The sequence below is a fragment of the Dendrobates tinctorius genome, unplaced genomic scaffold (genome assembly GCF_039654945.1).
Source record: "Dendrobates tinctorius isolate UK_male_01 unplaced genomic scaffold, ASM3965494v1 ptg000038l, whole genome shotgun sequence".
Taxonomy (NCBI): domain Eukaryota; kingdom Metazoa; phylum Chordata; class Amphibia; order Anura; family Dendrobatidae; genus Dendrobates; species Dendrobates tinctorius.
The window spans coordinates 21,804,405-21,824,549 of record NW_027361706.1 but is presented as its reverse complement, the minus strand read 5'-3'; the positions used below and the strand labels follow the sequence as shown (position 1 = coordinate 21,824,549).

The window sequence follows — 20,145 nt, the reverse complement described above, 5'->3', positions numbered from 1 at the left end:
AACATCAGGTCTACAATGCTAATAACCACTGCAGCCGAACGCTGGACTCGGCAGTTCTGCTGATGTAGACTGCATGAACCACCGAGTTCAGTGATTTACTGCAGCGGTTACGAGCGATGAAGGCATCTCAGCAACCGATCACATAATACACCTTGCGCTTCTTATTTTAGACCTCTGCAACCCAATGGTATCACAACATATGAAAAGGGAAAACCAGCAACAATGGGGTGTGGTGTATTTCAATAAAGACAGCCATATTGCACTTTCTTACAGAATTCTGCATTCTTCAGTGGATGTTGTATATAGCATGTGATCAAATAATTTCTAGAGAATACTTAAAAGGGGTTTCCAAAATTAGAAAAATATGGCGGCTTTCTTTCAGCATAAACCTCTACAATGGGTTGTGTCAGATATTACATCCTTGCCCTATAGAAGTGAATGGAAGTAAACTGCAATACCAAGCACAACCTAGAGCTAGGGGTGGTGCTGTTGCTGAAAGAACGCAAGCAGTCATGTTTTTCTAACCCAGGCTAACTCCTTTACCATGGAAACTTACCGTATGTTCAGATTCTAAAGCTCAGATAAAGACAAGTCTCTGAAGAAATTTCCTTTGATCAGAGATCAACAACCTGCGGCACTACAGCTGCTGTGAAATTACAACTCCCAGCATGTCCTTACAGTCACCGGACGGCCTATAGCGAGAGCATGCCGGAAGTAGCAGCTTCACAAAAGCTGGAGTGCTGCAGGTTGAAAGTCGCTGCCTGAGATCAAGGCTTCAGCTTTTTTGTTTCTAGGGACTGAAAGGGGTTAAAAAAAAAAAAAAATTATACTCGCCTTCCAGACAAATTCGAGTGATTCTTGTAAACCGAATTTCGGCAGATTTCCTCATCCCAATTTACTACACATTAGTTTTATTTTTGCGCTGAAAGAACTGTAATCTGAAGTCATGAATGTCACACATACAATACATGGAGACACGGTCACAACAGACGCCTTACAGTCTGGAGATGCCTTCTGCAAAATTGTACCATCACAAGAACAGACTGAGTGTGCCAGAATGGGACTTATAGTGGGGACCCTGAGCAGGGGGGACTTATAGTGGGGACCCTGGGTGGGAGGGGCAGGTGGGGCACTCCAAGTGGGGACCCCTTGGGGTCTCCTAGTGGGAACCCTAAGTGGGGGGGGACCTGATCGTGGAGGGGGACTCCCAAGTAGGGACCCTGATCGTGAAGGGGGACTCCTAGTGGGAACCCTAAGTGGGGGGGGGACTCCAAGTGGGGACCCTGATCGTGAAGGGGGACGGGGGGGGGGGGGGGGGAAGACTCCTAGTGGGGATCCTGAACAGGTGGGGGGAGACGGACTCCTAGTAGGGACCCTGAGTGAGTGGGGGGACTCCTAGTGGGGATCCTGAGGTTGGACTCCTAGTGGGGACCCTGAGTGGGAGGAAGGACGACTCCTGCCATGTCGTCCGAATGCCCCAATATAGCAAACGGACAGGCAGGGTCTTTATATGACAGTCAATGTAAGATACACACTCTCCTTATCGTACAGGTTACCTGCAGACACATCTCCTTGGGTGCGGCCAGTGTAAGAGTTTTACTTACCCAATAATCAGGACCACCCAACTCTTTAATTCGGGACTCCCAGTGACCCTTTTCTCGGATTAGCTTGTTTATTTCATCGTTTAAGTCACGGATTCTGAATTCTCCAAGACCAGCTAAAAGAAGAGAGACAAATGATAGTAATACAGCGGAGAGCACGATCTTCATTACCATTGTTGGACACATTGCTTCATTAGTAATGGCCTTTTGGGTTTAGTTTTCATGTCGCAGTAAAAATGACCCGACAACAGACCATGTCAGGGGGGCATCCAGGCAGCGACACTCATATGCACCATTACTACTAGTCACATAATGTGCTGCTGCAATCAGATTTACTCAGATTGGTTCTGCCGGTGAGTTCAAGTTTTTAGTAAAATTATTGGATATTTTGCAATCCAGACATCTATTGATTAATTTTTTTTTTATTTTTTTTTTTAAGTTTTGTTTCCATTGACAGGTCATCTTTTTCACTGACTTACACAATTTATAAATCAGTAAATATTTTCAACCTGCCGCTTTCAGAGACCCGATTTGTGTGTTTGTGTTCCCTTAAGTTTTTAGCAATACATACACAGTACACACATTATGTACAGACACACATATTAACATTTCTAAAGATACCATTAGTTATTATTCAAAAAAAACTGAACACTAAAAATATTCCCTCTCCCTCTTGATTAACGGTCACATCCACCCCAAAACAGGCCAAAAACTACAGCTAATCTTGCAAAATATTCCGCATTAAGGGCTTCCCAACTTGCCATGTGTTTGCGGAAGAAAAAATAAAATGAACATTTGTAAGAATATAACAGTCCATCTTCAATTCAAAGACCCGAGGAGCAAAAGAATGTAGAAAATTCAGAAGAGCAATCTGAAGAATGTGCTGGGTGGTGTCGAGAGAAACCCGATGAGACATGTGTGCAGTGTAATCAGACCACCACAACATGGCTTGGGCTAAATCTATATGCACATTTTAGTATCTTTGCAGTGTTAGGCGCCTCTTTCATACATCAGTTTTTTGCGATCAGTCACAATCCGTCATTTTTGAAAAAACGGATTCAGCGCTGGATCCGTTTTTTTCCCCATCGATTTGTATTTGCAACGGACTGACGGACGGCCACACCTTTCATCCGTCGCCCAACAGATCCATCGGAAAATCTTTGTCCGTCGGGTGGAGACGACAGACAAAGGAATGTTTTGTGTGAATGTCAAAAGTCGGACAGCGTCAGATCCAGTGCCATCCGTCATCGGCTATAATGGAAGCCCATGGGCACAGGATCCGTCGCTGTCCGTCAAGACGTATTCCAGCTACGTATTCCTTTTTTTTGCAATTGAGCATGTCCGCAATTGTTTTTTCCTTTTAATTAACCCGTGCAGCTGCATTTTCGATTCTGGCACATAAAAAAATTTTCTCTCTCTAGAATCCTGTTCCTTTAAATTCCTACAGCTTCGACAGATCCGTAAAAAAAACGGATCCGGTGCATCAGTTTTTTGCAATCTTCACAGGATCCGTTTTTTCACACTATGACGGATTGTGACTGATGGCAAAAAAACTGATGTGTGAAGGAGGCCTAAGGGTTAGTTTTGTGTTTTTTTTCTTTAGGCTATGTGCCCACAGTAGTGTTTTTAAACGCTCAGGAAACGGGTCTCCTTCCCAGAAAACGCGCTTTTTTGATGCTTTTTTTCCACGCATCTTTTGAACTATTGGAAATAGCCAAAAACGCGGACCTAAGCGGAAATTAATGAACATGCTGCGTTTTTTACCGCTAAGCGTTTCCTTAGCGGTAAAAAACGCATCCATTGGCACAAAAAGGCCAAAATTCATTAAAATGAATGGGATGCTTCTTTTAAGCGTTTATGCGGTTTGACCCCGAAAAACGCATCAAAAATGCTTAAAAATACGCTACATGGGCACACAGCCTTAAAGGGGTTTTCAGGTGTATTTTTAATACACTTGTGCCCATAGCTGCTTTTAAAATCCTGCTGCCTTTGAAACCAGATGGTTCAATCTCAGAGACATCATGTTACCTACAAACTAAAGCTTTAACGCTAGAAGGCAAAATCCACGTAGACCCAAAAGAGAGAGAAATGCTGTCCATTTTACCTGTATATATGAGCAGATAAAATACATAACAAAATCTCTCCATTGAAATTGCAAAAACTCTTAAGTCACTCGTCTGCACTACTGCAACTCTACTGATTCATCTCCAATCCATCCGGAATGCGGCAGTCAGAGTCGTATTTCTGTCCAGCTGCTACACCGATGCCTTCACCCTGTGCCAGTCATTGCACTTGTTACCCATTCGCTACAGAATACAATACAAACTCATTTCGCTCACCCACAAAGCTCTCCACACTTCACCGCCCTATATCTCCTCCCTCATCTCAGTCTATCGCCCTACCCGTACTCTAAGCTCCACAACTGATCTAAGATGAACATCCTCTATAATCGGAACCTGCAATTCCATCTCCAAGACTTCTGTGCTGCATCAGTTCTCTGGAAAGCAAAACCCAGACTATCCAACTAATAAATAGTCCCCATGCTTCTAAGAGTGCTTTAAAAACATCTCTTTAGAGAAGCCCATCACCTCACTATACTAACCTAACTAGCCCGTTACCTCTTCCTAAATTTTACTCAGAATCTGGTCTCTCCTACTCATCTGCCTCCCCATCATCCATGCATCTAATAGCACTTGGTGACTGCACTGATGGTAGATTATAAGCTTGCGAGCAGGGACCTCACGCCTCCTGTAAAATCTGAAACTTGTCAATATCTATTCACCTATAGTGTAGCAGCATGGAAATGCTGCAAAATCATAGTGTTAGGCTAGTTTCACATTTGCGCTTTTGAGCGCAGCGACGGCCTGCGCACGGCCGCCGTTAAGCCCCGCCCCCTGCCGCGCCTCCGCCGGTAGCTCCGCCTACCGGCGCATGACGCTGCATGCGTCCCCTATCTTTACCACTGGGGGCGCAGGCCGTGCGCAGTATGCCTTTGGTGGTGCATGCGTCCTTTTGACGGTGCGCCGACCAGCTCCAAACGCAACTTGCTGCAGTTTGGTTGCGCTCGGCGCACCGTGAAAAGGACGCATGCGCCGCCAAACGCATACTGCGCACGGCCTGCGCCCCCAGTGATAAAGATAGGGGACGCAGGACACGCATGCAGCGTCATGCGCCGGTAGGCGGAGCTACCGGCGGAGGCGCGGCAGGGGCAGGGCTTAGCGGCGGCCGTGCGCAGGCCGTTGCTGCGCTCAAAAGCGCAAATGTGAAACTAGCCTCACATGTGTGTACGTTATTGTGGATTTGTACACGTAATCTGGTGGCAGAAAGAAACAAATGGGCAACCCAAAACCAAGACGATTGTGGGATCCCAGAATGCCAACAGGCATCCCCTGCAAGTTTTCATTAGAGTTGAGCACATTTTTCAAAATTTGATTCCGATTGGTGATTTACAATATCCATCGAACACAGCTGAACGTCACTGGAGTCAATGGGAGAAGAAATGAATAAATATGTTCGGAATCGATCAAACAAAGTCGGCACAAATAGGTTACCAATATGACACAAATATGGCAAATTCAGATTTGGTGACCGATTCCGAACATATTCGCTCAACTTTAGTCTCCACGCCGGCATTCGGTGTCACAATGACAGATCTTGCAGGCTTGATGTTGACTTCATTTCTGATCAGTCACTTAATGCTTCAGGCAGGGCTCCTTTAGTCAAAAATCGCAAGGTCTCATATCCGGACACCAAATATGACAGAGGAGGTAAGACAGCATTGTGGGATCCAGGGACTCAGACGTTCATGGTCCTGCCTGTAATGATCAGGTTTATTCTCTTTTTTAAATCAAACATATAAAGATAAATGTTTCCTTTGTGGATGTCTTGTTTTTCATTTAAAAAAAAAATAAAAAATTGTTACGTTTTCATTTATCCTTTATAGTGAAAATGTTGGAATAAGTATTTAATTTGCTAAAAAAAAAAAAAAAAACTAGTTAGAGATGGGTACAAATTAAAATAAAAATTCTTCACTTTATAAATATTTTCAGAGTCCCAAGTGTTGTAACACGGTCATAAAAAGAGAAAATTTGCTTAAAGATATTAAATACTAAAAATAAATACAAAAAAATAACCTCATGTTGCACAGAGTCTTACCGTTTTGAATCTGTGCGACTTTCTTTGAGATCTCACCAATGATCTAAATTAAGAGACAAATATTAATCAAAGTAAAAGATAAAAAGCACAAGATCACACAAAAGAGCTCATTCAGATGCCTACGATCCCCACGGACAGAACTTAAGACACGTTCTCTTTTTTGTGGTCCGGAAAAATAAAAACAAACAATAAAAAGTGACGTGTCGTTTTTAATCCTATAATACAGTTCAAATACGTACCAATGCAAGTGTATGGGCCCTGGGAAAGCTCAGGCAGCACTCGGAAGCCATAATAATTGCACCCTAGTGCTCCTCGATTTTCATGTTTGCATGTTTAGATTTCCCAGAGGAGCATGCATTGTTTATACAGTTGTGGCCAAAAGTATTGACACCCCTGCAATTCTGTCAGATAATACTCAGTTTCTTCCTGAAAATGATTGCAATCACAAATTCTTTGGTATTATTACCTTCATTTAATTTGTCTTAAATGAAAAAACACAAAAGAGAATGAAGCAAAAAGCAAAACATTTATCATTTCACACAAAACTCCAAAAAATGGGCCAGACAAAAGTATTGGCACCCTCAGCCTAATACTTGGTTGCACACCCTTTAGCCAAAATAACTGCGACCAACCGCTTCCGGTAACCATCAATGAGTTTCTTACAATGCTCTGTTTAGACCATTCTTCTTTGGCAAACTGCTCCAGGTCCCTGATATTTGAAGGGTGCCTTCTCCAAACTGCCATTTTTAGATCTCTCCACAGGTGTTCTATGGGATTCAGGTCTGGACTCATTGCTGGCCACCTTAGAAGTCTCCAGTGCTTTCTCTCAAACCATTTTCTAGTGGTTTTTGAAGTGTGTTTAGGGTCATTGCCCTGCTGGAAGACCCATGACCTCTGAGGGAGACCCAGCTTTCTCACACTGGGCCCTACATTATGCTGCAAAAAATTTGTTGGTAGTCTTCAGACTTCATAATGCCATGCACACGGTCAAGCATTCCAGTGCCAGCAAAGCAACCCCAAAACATCAGGGAACCTCCGCCATGTTTGACTGTAGGGACCGTGTTTTTATCTTTGAATGCCTTTTTTTCTCCTGTAAACGCTATGTTGATGCCTTTGCCCAAAAAGCTCTACTTTTGTCTCTTCTGACCAGAGAACATTCTTCCAAAACGTTTTAGGCTTTTTCAGGTAAGTTTTGGCAAACTCCAGCCTGGCTTTTTTATGTCTCGGGGTAAGAAGTGGGGTCTTCCTGGGTCTCCTACCATACAGTCCCTTTTCATTCAGACGCCGACGGATAGTACAGGTTGACACTGTTGTACCCTCGGACTGCAGGGCAGCTTGAACTTGTTTGGATGTTAGTCGAGGTTCTTTATCCAACATCCGCACAATCTTGCGTTGAAATCTCTTGTCAATTTTTCTTTTCCGTCCTCATCTAGGGGAGTTAGCCACAGTGCCATGGGCTTTAAACTTCCTGATGACACTGCGCACGGTAGACACAGGAACATTCAGGTCTTTGGAGATGGACTTGCAGCCTTGAGATTGCTCATGCTTCCTCACAATTTGGTTTCTCAAGTCCTCAGACAGTTCTTTGGTCTTCTTTCTTTTCTCCATGCTCAACGTGGTACACACAAGGACACAGGACAGAGGTTGAGTCAACTTTAATCCATGTCAACTGGCTGCAAGTGTGATTTAGTTATTGCCAACACCTGTTAGGTGCCACAGGTAAGTTACAGGTGCTGTTAATTACACAAATTAGAGAAGCATCACATGATTTTTCGAACAGTGCCAATACTTTTGTCCACCCTCTTTTTTATGTTTGGTGTGGAATTATATCCAATTTGGCTTTAGGACAATTCTTTTTGTGTTTTTTCATTTAAGACAAATTAAATGAAGATAATAACAAAGAATTTGTGTTTGCAATCATTTTCAGGAAGAAACTCAGTATTATCTGACAGAATTGCAGGGGTGTCAAAACTTTTGGCCACAACTGTAAGTCTCCTCACTCTGACATGCTAGGCTTAGCTTGTCACTCTCCACAAAGAGAAACTTTACCCCTTACACCCCATGTTTGGTAGCAGAAGCCTGAAAAACGTTCTCGTACGCAAAAAAAAAAAAAACCCTGATTAAACACTGATGGTAAAAACCATTTGTGAAATACTCATCGTGGGAACATGCTCTTACCCTCCAGCAAAACAGCCATTAGAAATTTCTGCATCTTTTGCTATAATACATCCCCCAACTCATTCCACTTTAGTATAGGTCAACGCTATCAGACGAGCGGGTGTCCGACGGCCCCTCCAATCAGCTGACAAAAGCTCCCACAGAAGCCAGATGTACACTGTGTATGTAGCTCTGAACACTGCCTAGTGGCCATTCTCGGGGTACTACAGCAGGAGCTGACCGGCAGTACCGGAGAACGGCCACTACACAGTGTGCACAGGTGGGGCGTTCAGGCGCCTTACACGTTCTACATCTTGAAGTCACGGGAAGTGCTATGAGCTGAATATCAGGTGTAACACACCCACCAATCAGAAAATGATGATCCATCCTAAGTTAATCAATATTAAAGTACTGAAGAACCCTTTTAACTCATTTCCAAATTTAAGAGATTTTTTTTTATTCATTATTTCATCATACGTTCATATGACTGAATTTCAGAATTTGCTCCCATCCAATTGCCAGATTATGGTTTCCCCCCCCCCTTTTAACCACACAATAAAGCAGATCATATACCTGTCGTCTCCACTTCTCTGCTTTTGGCAATTCATTACATTCAGAGGCCAGAAATGGCCGCCTTTCCTGTATGAAGAAAATTATTACATGGAGAAAATAGTCACAGCTCGGTAGGAATATATTTCAGTCCGTATATCAGAGAAAGACTGAACCTCAAATCACAGAATATTAATTGTATTTCCGGGAATAAGATAATAAAAGGAGCCGACAAACCCTAATAGTGTCCACGCTGGATTTACACATGAGACTTTTAAATGGGAATTTCATCCTAGCAATGCTGCGGATTTACCTACTCAAATTGCAAAGGGCGAAATCGGTGATGAAATCTGCATCAAAATTAAATTTATGCTACAGCTTTTTTTTTTTGTTTTGTTTTTTTACATAGCATTAAATGAGATATGGAAAATCTGCAGCATTTCCATCCCGTGTGAACAAGCAAAAAGTTTAGCTAACAATGTGTAAAGCAGCGCTAAACCTAAAAATAAAAAAATTCAATTAAACAGGAGATAATTTTGTCCATGATTTCAGTCTTCAGGATTTCCTGCATGTTCTTAAGCACTCAGAGTAAAGGAGGAAACGGATTTATCGTTCCATTTCTATTCTCTTAAATAAACTGGTAGTTTATAAGTATTTAGTAAGTGAGGTTGCACTGTGATTTTTCTCTCTTACAACTGTGTGACAGGCACCGCGCAATCATCATCAGTATCTGGGATATGAGTTTCTGTTTCAGTCTTCCGAGAACTTCAGTGCTACAGTCCATGCAATTCACCATACAGGAAATATAGGTGTTATATTAATCACAAAATATAACCTCCAAAACAGGCAACACTTGAGGGGTTTTAAAATTCATATTTTATTGAAAAATCATTAAAACAATAATAAAGAAAAATAGTCCAAAATATGATCCATGGACATATCACCATGGAAATTCAACAGGTGCAAAAAAGCTGCTAACAAAACAGCATGCCAATCAATCTATATAACCACTGCAAGTTGATATACATCAATACAACAGTCTGTATAATGTAAAGGCCTGCACTATATGGGGTTATGTAAACAAATACCCTTAAATAAAGTGCACTAGTGCCCATAATGTAAACATTGTACCATCTAACATCACGCTAGTGGATTTGTTAATGGAGATCAGGTGGCCATATTTGACTAACGTCTTAATACGGGCATGAGCCTCAAAGAACAATAAACCGGTCCCCAAATAAATGGTATGACAAATTATCAACAGTAAAATATACAAGCAGAGAAATATAGCTGTAATTTGCACGAGAAATCCTGGCGTCCCTGCTGTCCTGACGCGCGTTTCGCAAACCTTCTTCGGGAGGCAGCAGGGACGCCAGGATTCCTCGTGCAAATTACAGGTATATTTCTCTGCTTGTATATTTTACTGTTGATAATTTGTCATACCATTTATTTGGGGACCGGTTTATTGTTCTTTGAGGCTCATGCCCGTATTAAGACGTTAGTCAAATATGGCCACCTGATCTCCATTAACAAATCCACTAGCGCGATGTTAGATGGTACAATGTTTACATTATGGGCACTAGTGCACTTTATTTAAGGGTATTTGTTTACATAACCCCATATAGTGCAGGCCTTTACATTATACAGGCTGTTGTATTGATGTATATCAACTTGCAGTGGTTATATGGATTGATTGGCATGCTGTTTTGTTAACAGCTTTTTTGCACCTGTTGAATTTCCATGGTGATATGTCCATGGATCATATTTTGGACTATTTTTCTTTATTATTGTTTTAATGATTTTTCAATAAAATATGAATTTTAAAACCCCTCAAGTGTTGCCTGTTTTGGAGGTTATATTTTGTGATTAATATTGTATTTTGGAGGGGATATGCCCCAATACATTAGGGGCTTATTACACTTAGGATATTTTTTGTGATCAAGGAAATATAGGTGACAGATTATGAAGGCAAACCTCAGGCCATCACCATAACTGAAGAGGTATGCCATGAATTTCCAGATAGATATTAACAACTAAATAAGGCAGCACTTCTTGAATTAAATATAAAAAAAAACTACCTGAGTGCTACTTTAACACTCTTTCACCCCATCAATAACAGTAAAAATTACATTTATTTACCGGTAGGTAAAAGGTGTTAAAATATTGTGAATTATTGGAAGGCAGCGAAAGTTCCATAAATCTTGCAGAGAACAAAGGCTTAATCTTCCTACTGATCTCTTCCATTTTCGGTTCGGTCGGGGTCCGAGAAGTCAGAATCCCACTGATCAGTAAGTTATCACCTATACCTTTAGGGCAGAAATTCACAAGAATATATTTTTTTTCCATGTGAATTTTCTACTTATTTTTAGTCTACTACGTGTGGGTGTCCGCCTCCAGTGGATGTACACTCCCAAAAAATGTTGCACAGCCCCTCTGCTGATGCCATTACAGTCTGTAACCCAGTTGGCATACATGTCCGAATCCTGTTTAGCTGGTGGTTCAGACGTATGCCCCGATGGGACCGCCAAACGCATCCCTAAACGCAATGTCAAAGCACCCCAAGAAATCCATTAATGCCAAATTGGGGAGATGGCATCAAAAAGAGGTGCTTGAAATGTAAACCTCCTCTGAGCCAGAGAAGTCAGACGCCATATAACATCACATTATCCCTCTGCAGGAGCAATGCTATCTTCATCCAAAGTTAACAGTTTCTGAGGTGCTCACATTCTTTTGGTGCCAAATGACACACACAACATCACTCGTACTCCCGTGGAGTACAGTCTGAAAGCGTCACTTAGTCTTCGTCTACTGAAAGAAACAATTTCACAGTCTTACCTTAACTTTCCCTTCTTCGAGTTGGGCTTGGCGAAACCTCGCCAAAGCCGTCCTACAAGAAGAAGGTTTCCTTACTTAATACAAGAAAATCAACTCTAATACAAGAAAATCAACTCTACTTCAAGAAAATGTAACGCACACCACACAAAACCTGGCCCTCAATACTAGTGCATATAGTGTGGCAAACACTCACACATTGTAAGCTGTTGACCGGAAAAATAACCGGATGCCCATCCCAAAAGCAAGCAATAACAGTCCAATCCAAGAAAAAACAGATGGCGCTCACCGGTAAAGCGGACGGACGACGGCCGTTTCGCGCTAGGATTGCGCTTCTACGGGTCACCGTAGAAGCGCAACCTAGCGCGAAAGGGCCGTCTCTTGCACTCCCACTCTCCCGACGAAGATGTTTTAATGTTGAAATAAAAAGGTGAATTTTACCGATGAGTGCCATCCGTTTTTTCTTGGATTGGACTAATATAGTACAAGACGTTTTTGAAAAAGACAAATCCTATAGTGTCTGATGTATCAGAACTGGAGCAGATGGCTGAAGCAGCTAATCAGATCGATTCTGCTTGTCTAGCACAGCTTAAAGGGATACTATTCCCAACTAAGACATTTATTCCACTAAATATCTCATATCTACAGGTTCCCACTTGTGCACTCATCAGCAGAAGGAAGGACAACAAAGTTGTGTGTCCCGCCTTGTGGGGCTTCCAAGAAGCTTTGCAATGGTCTCCATTTACCCCTACAGTAGTGATGAGCGAACGTGCTGGGATAAGGTGTTGTCTTAGGATGCTCGAGTGCTAACCGAGTGTCTTCGGCGTGCTCGAATACTATGTCCGACACCCCGCGGCTGCATGTCTCAAGACTGTTCGACAGCTGCAGCACATGCCAGGATTGTCTGCTTGTTAGTTTACCCCGAACAGCCGCGAGACATGCAGCTGCAGGAACTCAAACATATTATTCGAGCGCGCCGAAGACACTCGGTTAGCACCTGAGCATGCTCAGATAACACCTTATCCCAGCACGTTCACTCATCACTATTCTACAGGAATTATAAAATCAGCAAAGCCACTCCTGGACTAAGGTCCTATCAATGTAGGTAGTGAATCTGGGCTAAAGCACCAGGAGGTGGTAAAGAGGGTGCTGAATAGGGATGAGCGCGAGTGCTCGGGTATGCATAGAGTATAGCGAGTGCTTGAGTGACATGTTTGAGACCCTGCAGCGGCAAGTTTCGGGGCTATTAGCGACAAAACATGTGGGGATTACCTGTGTTTGTCAGCCAATCCCCCGCATGTTTTGTAGCTGTCTAATAGCCACCAAACACGTGGCTGCGAGGACTCATCACTCGAGCACCTGCGAAATTCTGTGCATACCCGAGCACACAAGTATCGGGCACTTGCGCTCATCACTATAAATAACCAAGACTCCATGAAACCTAATCGAGAACTGCAACATCCACGTTTCCCACTGGGTAACCTTAGTCTAAAGACACATGACCTGCCGAAATCCACCCTTCTGGAGATGTGACTAGTAAGTAATCGTGCACTTACATGGCTTTTTCTGCATTGCGAGCCTGGTATTGAGGAAGAAAAAAGAAAAATATTAAAATTGAGAAAATTCAAGGAGAGAAATGCATCATTTCAGTTAAATGTAGTTCCTTCATCAACCATGATGAGACCAAAGTTTGACCCCTGTCGGGTGAGTGGGGGGGTCTGGCTTAGGTCCCGGGTCCATACACGGAGGCTACGTCGTGTTGGTGGCATCTGCCGATAGCTCCACTCGCTGCCGTTATCTCTGGCCACTGCTGCTTAACCATCAACGCTTTCCTGATGCAGCCAATTTCCATTTTTGCATTGTTGGTTTTTTGTCCTTCCCTTCTACCTGGAGCCATAGCTGTTTTTATTTGTGTGTCCACATACATTTGAGGGCTTGTGTTCCTGGATTGAAGGAGCCGTGTGATGGCTTATTTTCCAAGGGACGAGACGTCGTTTTTTTATTGACACTATTTTGGGACAGATATGACATTCTTATCGCTTGTTACAGCGTTTTTACGGTATTGAAGCAACCAAAAAAAAAACCACATAATTTTGATTTTTTTTTTTCCATTTGCCAATCGGATTACTTGTTTTTATATTTCGATATATCTGAGAACATGGCGATGCCACTTTTTTAATGGGGGGGTGAAGAGATGATTTCAAATTATTATTTTTTAACTCTTTTTACCTTGATTGCTTGTACTATATGCAGCAATACCACAGCATTGCTGTATATAGCAGAAATCAAGGTCTCCTTTGAAACCCGGCCACAGGTTGGGTTTCAAGAGAGCTCCATAATGACAAGCATGAAGGTCTTAGACAGACACCTTGCTATAAAGCAACTCTGTGACCTGAGATGTCACGGGTACGCCGATGGCTGTAAAGAATAACGCGTTTCCATGCCAGTGTGCCAGTTAATACCACTGTCAGGGTTTGGTAGTGGTATTCAACAGGTTAACAATCGCATTGCTATAGGCAGGTCCTGGCTGTAACACATAGCCATTACCTGCCAGGTATGGGGTGAGCTCACCACGTGAGCCCGCTCTGTACACACTTTACCACCAGCTTGCGCCGTACATGTACGACAAATGTCAGCAAGAGGTCTAAATGCCGCTGTCAAATTCTGACAGTGCCATTTAAGTGGAACGATTGATTACTTGGCACAAATCGCTCTGGCACCCACAGACCTCACTGCAACAAGATCACGATAAAGCCTAAGGTTGACACTACTGATGTCCCTCAATTCCACCTATGAAAACATGAAATTATTTATCCTGAATTCTAGTTAAGCAAAAAAAAAAAAAAAAAAGCTAAAATTTCAAAATGCCAGGATTGCCTTTTTTCCCAGTTGCTGCACCTCTTCCCAAAAAAAATATTAAAAAAAATATTAAAAAAAAAAAAATCCCTCACGCAGCTCTATTAACAGAAAACAAATGCTGTGGGTCTCAGAAAATGGAGATAAAAACTTGTTTTTTTCCCCCAAGAAGCTCTGAATTTATTTTAGCCTCTAGTCTGCAAATTGCCTCTCCAGAGCGGAAGAAAACTGAACCTCTAGCGCCACCTATTGGAAGTAGCAATCCTACAAGTCAATATCTGCCCTTTATCAAGCCTTGTCATATGATTTAAGATAAAAAAACAACCAGAATCTCAATTTGCAGACACTGTGTTTCAGGGTATTGCCCCCTCATCAGTGCAAAGTATGAGAACTGATTTGGCTTGGTGAGACGATAAGACTGGGATTTAAGTTTTCTCCATAGGTTGGAATCACAACAGCGTATGGCATCCGATGCGATATGCTAATGACCCTCGGCTCGATGCGATATGCTAATGACCCTCGGCTCCTCCTCCATTACCAGACTCAACGTATATTGGACTGCACTGAGATGACATCCGAGTGCTGTCCGATATTTCACTCGCACCCATAGACTTGTATGGGTGCGAGTGAAGCAAGTCTCACTGCCAATGGCAGCATGCTCCGATTGTTCTCTTATGCCGAATTGGCATGAGAAAATAATCGCAGATCTGAGCTGTCCCATAGTGTGACTCCGGCCTTATGAAAAGTGACATGTCAGGTCTGGCACTCCTTATACTGGCATGCCAGACTTGGTAAGTCACTCCCCATAAGCAGAAAACTTACTCCTTAGATCCCAGCCTGTAGTCTAACATTTTTTTTCAAAAAAGTCAAAGTTTGGTCTCGCTGGGTGCGCACTGAGCTAAAGAATCAAATTACCAGGTCACATGCATAATGGAAGGCATGAACATGAAACCCAAAAAACGAGGGCAGAATTATGTGTTTTCTCCATTTCACAACACTTAGATTTATTTTATCTCTTTCTCAGCACATTAAGGCTGCGTTCACACGTCGCGGTTTTTAACGTGCGATTTTGCTGCGAAAAATAAGCATCCCATGCATTCCTATGGGATTCCGCAATGCTGTGCTAATGCTGCGTTTTTTTTCCGCAGCAGAATCGCTTTGCGGTAAAAAACGCAGCATGGTCATTAATTTAGCGGAATCACGGCGATCCCGCACCCATAGGAATGCATTGTTCTGCTTACTTTCCGCATGTGGTTGTGCCCACCATGCAAAAAGTAAGCAGAACATTTGCGGATGGTCCCCACGGTCCGGAGGAGAGGAGACTGTCCTCCAGGCACGCTCCCGGTCCCAGTAATCCTTTGCGAGAATGACCGCAATGACGTCGAGGTCTCGCGGTCATTCTCGCAAACGATTACTGGGATCGGGAGCGTTGAGAGAGGCGGAAAGGCTGCGCGGGACGCCGGAAGGTGAGAATAACAATATTTTTTACATTTTATCTTTTACTACTGATGCCGCATAGGCAACATCAGTAGTAAAAAGTTGGTCACACTGGTCAAACACTATGTTTGATGAGTGTGACCATCCTGTCAATCAGTTCTCCAAGCGATGCTCCAGATCGTTTGGAAAACGCTAGCATTCCGCAAGCTAATTACGCTTGCAAATCGCTAGTTTTTCCGCTGGAAAATCGCGGGAATTTAAAATGCGATTTTCCCACGGAATGGAATTCCGGAATTCTCGCGGTAACACATAGCCTAAGTTGTAAAATGAAGAGCGTCACCAAAAACGACAACCTGTCCCACAATAACACAAGCCCCCCCGTACTGTCAGGAGAATGGAAGAATAAGAAGCTCTGGTAAGAAGGGGAGGATAAGACGAAAACACCAAACAAGGACTTACGCGCTACGCCGGCACACGCGGGTCAGCACAGGGCGCTACGCCGGCACACAGGAGGTTACAGGGCGCTACGCCGGCACACAGGAGGTTACAGGGCGCTACGCCGGCACACAGGAGGTTACAGGGCGCTACGCCGGCACACAGGAGGTTACAGGGCGCTACGCCGGCACACAGGAGGTTACAGGGCGCTACGCCGGCACACAGGAGGTTACAGGGCGCTACGCCGGCACACAGGAGGTTACAGGGCGCTACGCCGGCACACAGGAGGTTACAGGGCGCTACGCCGGCACACAGGAGGTTACAGGGCGCTACGCCGGCACACAGGAGGTTACAGGGCGCTACGCCGGCACACAGGAGGTTACAGGGCGCTACGCCGGCATACAGGAGGTTACAGGGCGCTACGCCGGTATACAGGAGGTTACAGGGCGCTACGCCGGTATACAGGAGGTTACAGGGCGCTACGCCGGTATACAGGAGGTTACAGGGCGCTACGCCGGTATACAGGAGGTTACAGGGCGCTACGCCGGTATACAGGAGGTTACAGGGCGCTACGCCGGTATACAGGAGGTTACAGGGCGCTACGCCGGCACACAGGAGGTTACAGGGCGCTACGCCGGCACACAGGAGGTTACAGGGCGCTACGCCGGCATACAGGAGGTTACAGGGCGGTATGCCGGCATACAGGAGGTTACAGGGCGCTACGCCGGCATACAGGAGGTTACAGGGCGGTACGCCGGCACACAGGAGGTTACAGGGCGCTACGCCGGTATACAGGAGGTTACAGGGCGGTACGCCGGCATACAGGAGGTTACAGGGCGCTACGCCGGTATACAGGAGGTTACAGGGCGCTACGCCGGTATACAGGAGGTTACAGGGCGCTACGCCGGTATACAGGAGGTTACAGGGCGCTACGCCGGTATACAGGAGGTTACAGGGCGCTACGCCGGTATACAGGAGGTTACAGGGCGCTACGCCGGTATACAGGAGGTTACAGGGCGCTACGCCGGCATACAGGAGGTTACAGGGCGCTACGCCGGCACACAGGAGGTTACAGGGCGCTACGCCGGTATACAGGAGGTTACAGGGCGCTACGCCGGCATACAGGAGGTTACAGGGCGGTACGCCGGCACACAGGAGGTTACAGGGCGCTACGCCGGTATACAGGAGGTTACAGGGCGGTACGCCGGCATACAGGAGGTTACAGGGCGCTACGCCGGTATACAGGAGGTTACAGGGCGCTACGCCGGTATACAGGAGGTTACAGGGCGCTACGCCGGTATACAGGAGGTTACAGGGCGCTACGCCGGTATACAGGAGGTTACAGGGCGCTACGCCGGTATACAGGAGGTTACAGGGCGCTACGCCGGCATACAGGAGGTTACAGGCTCTGGGCAGAAGGGGAGGAAAAGACAAAAACAGAAAACAAGGAAAGTGTCTCGATCTACAGAGTTAAATCTGTCGCTCCCGGCTGCTCACTGTGCCACAGCCACGGCGGAGGAAGGATACAGCAGACACAGAGAGCTGACCAGTACACAGAACTGCATGACACGTGCACGGCGACCAGAGGCCAGCGTCACCCGCACCATGACAGCCGGCGTTATCAGCACATGCTGAGGCCTATAGTGCACCGTCAGCTACACAGCCGCTTGTCACCGAGCACTGTGCCGGTATACCGGCGGTCACCGCTTACCATCTCCGGAACACTGACAGCAGCGCTATGGGAGCCGCACACAGCCGGACCGGCGCCGCGGAAATGACTGCACGAGGGCGGCGCACAAATATGGAGTCATGTTATTCCTCAGCTCAGCGCCACCTGCTGCCAGCAAGTAATAGTGCAGCGCAGTGTCACTAACCAGGATTCTCTCTATGTACAGAATATTGTCTCATTATCTGTCTCCTGTCTATTATATCTATAATCTATGTATCTATCTATTATCTATCTATATATCTATCATCTATCCATCTTTTATCTATATATTATCTATCATTATATCTATTATCTATCTATCTATCTATCCCAGAAGTGCAGGTTCAATCAGCATCTAATAAGAGCCGTAATGCTCCAAGTGGTGAAATGACTGATCCCATTAGTATAAGTTCACACATTGCCTTTTAAGCCATTTTTTTATAGGGGGCGAGGGTACATCTCATCAACAAAAAAAACCACACAGCAGAGAATGTGACTCCACCATGCTGGCGATATACTTGTCTTTGACACTTTTGGATCCCCGTTCAGCTGTTCTATTTGTACTTATGTCTGTGTTAGTGAAATATAATGAATTATTTTTAGGAGTTACTGAGGATTTCATCTTTAATGTTTAACAGTTGATAAGGTTGAAAAATGAAGAATAAGGCCGACCTCGAATCCTATTGTGTGGTTCAAGAGGAAAGCAATTCACTGAACCTTTAGTTGGTCGTGTGGTGTCCACTGGACCCCAAGTGGGTTCGTGCTCCTCATATTCCCTCCTGTATGGAAGGCAGGTAACTGTCCATTTCGGTAGCTGGACCTCTCTAGTCTTCATTCCTGACGTTGCTTTGATTTGGTTGTGGAACTGGTGATACGGCCGTTTCTCCAAACTGTCCCAAGAGCGTTTCTCAAAACGATAACCCCAGTCTGCATGTGGCTTGTACTACTATGAGCAGCCTCTGTGGCCTAAACGTACTACCATGGCCTGCAGCATCTCCAGACTTGTCTCCCACCCAGCACATCAGGGACATCATTGGTGTTAGGCGTCAGGTTTCTGCGTCTGCTCTGCAGGAATCCAGAGCCTCACATTCCGCGGTCTCCTGCTGTCTATCTACTGCAGAGAAGATAACTTTGCAGCAGACCGCTCCAGAGACTACGTTCCTCTATGCTCCTACTGGGCATGCTCATGAGACGATCTCCTATTGGAGATCGGGAGTCATGTGCCCAGGTCCTGCTCCAGATCTCATTGGTCCATCTCGGAGATCTGGAAGGTCCCGCACGGCTATAAAAAGCGTGCATGCCCGGTCGGCCATGTGCTAGTATAGACTATACTTGCTATGTGTGAAAGGTGATTGATGTATGGTTCTGGTGACTGACTCATTTGAAACCCCTTCCCTCTGATATTACGCATGTGGATAGGGAATTAGTTTAGGAGTCAGCACCAGTCAGTGGCAAGCCTTAGGCCACTGTGTACACCGCACCTCTGCGCTAGCGTCCGACATTGCGCCTGCTTTCTGGCTTTGTCGTAGAGCGGCAGTGTCCTATGCCGCGCTGCAGTTGCAGCCCTTCTTGGCGGTCGCAGAAGTGACGCTGCACACACGGTAGGTCTAGAGGGACGCAGCTCTTCTGCCTTGGGTCCTTCTCCTGTGACCAAATACCGTGTGCGTTTACCTGAGGCCTGTGTCACTAACAGGTTCAGCATTTTGTATGTTTTTGTTGCGGCACCTCTGTGTGTGAACAGAGCCCGCTCTGCGCACTCCGGGTGAAGTTAAACCCGTGCGCATCATACCGCCATATTGCTCTTCTGTCATTACCTAGCAGCGGTGTAACACCTACTGCACGGTGAACTCCGAGCGGCAAACGCACTTTATTATTTTTATTTAGTGCGTTCCGCCGTTCCTAACAATTGGTCGGTATTAAAAGACAGCTGCCTGCAGTGGATCTTGATGATTTTCCCAAGTGCCTTCACCCATTAATAACCTTTTAATTGATAGCAGCCAAGGCTGTAAGTACAGGGATTTCCGATCACTGAATAAATCAAGACATTCTGAAAATGTTGCTTCCATTTTTTTCATCATTTGCAGATCATTACCATATCTATCCATTCTGTCATTTTTATAGTTCCACAACTTTTCCTTTTTGGTATTAAAATTTAATTGAGGAATATAGTAATTAAAATCCAGCTGATAGATTCTCCTAAAGTTGTAAAAAAGAAAATGATAAACATCGATTTAGCAATTGAACATATTTTATTTCCCCCCCCAAAAAAAAAATTTATTAACAAAACTTATAAAATCACGCAGATCTTCGAATTGTTTTTTTCTACGGTTTCAGTCGTTTCGGCTAACTGGTCGTTGATTTTGTAGATTGAGGCAATTTCATGCCGTGTCTGTCGGGTCTCTCCGTGGTCACCAA

The 20,145-nt window shown here is 44.7% G+C and overlaps 1 protein-coding gene across 1 annotated transcript in view; it reads right to left on the bottom strand.

Annotated features, from left to right (window-relative positions):
• Window positions 1-17,866, bottom strand: part of ISY1 (ISY1 splicing factor homolog) — a 37,979-nt gene extending 20,113 nt beyond the window's left edge. The window contains exons 1-6 of the mRNA XM_073574269.1: window positions 17,734-17,866; window positions 12,851-12,873; window positions 11,298-11,349; window positions 8,487-8,552; window positions 5,757-5,799; window positions 1,605-1,717 (exon numbers count right to left, since the gene is read on the bottom strand). Coding sequence (XP_073430370.1) covers window positions 1,605-1,717; window positions 5,757-5,799; window positions 8,487-8,552; window positions 11,298-11,349; window positions 12,851-12,873; window positions 17,734-17,736 — 300 coding nt within the window. The 5' untranslated portion in view covers window positions 17,737-17,866. The remainder of the gene's footprint in view (window positions 1-1,604; window positions 1,718-5,756; window positions 5,800-8,486; window positions 8,553-11,297; window positions 11,350-12,850; window positions 12,874-17,733) is intronic.
• Between the last annotated feature and the right edge of the window lie 2,279 nt (window positions 17,867-20,145).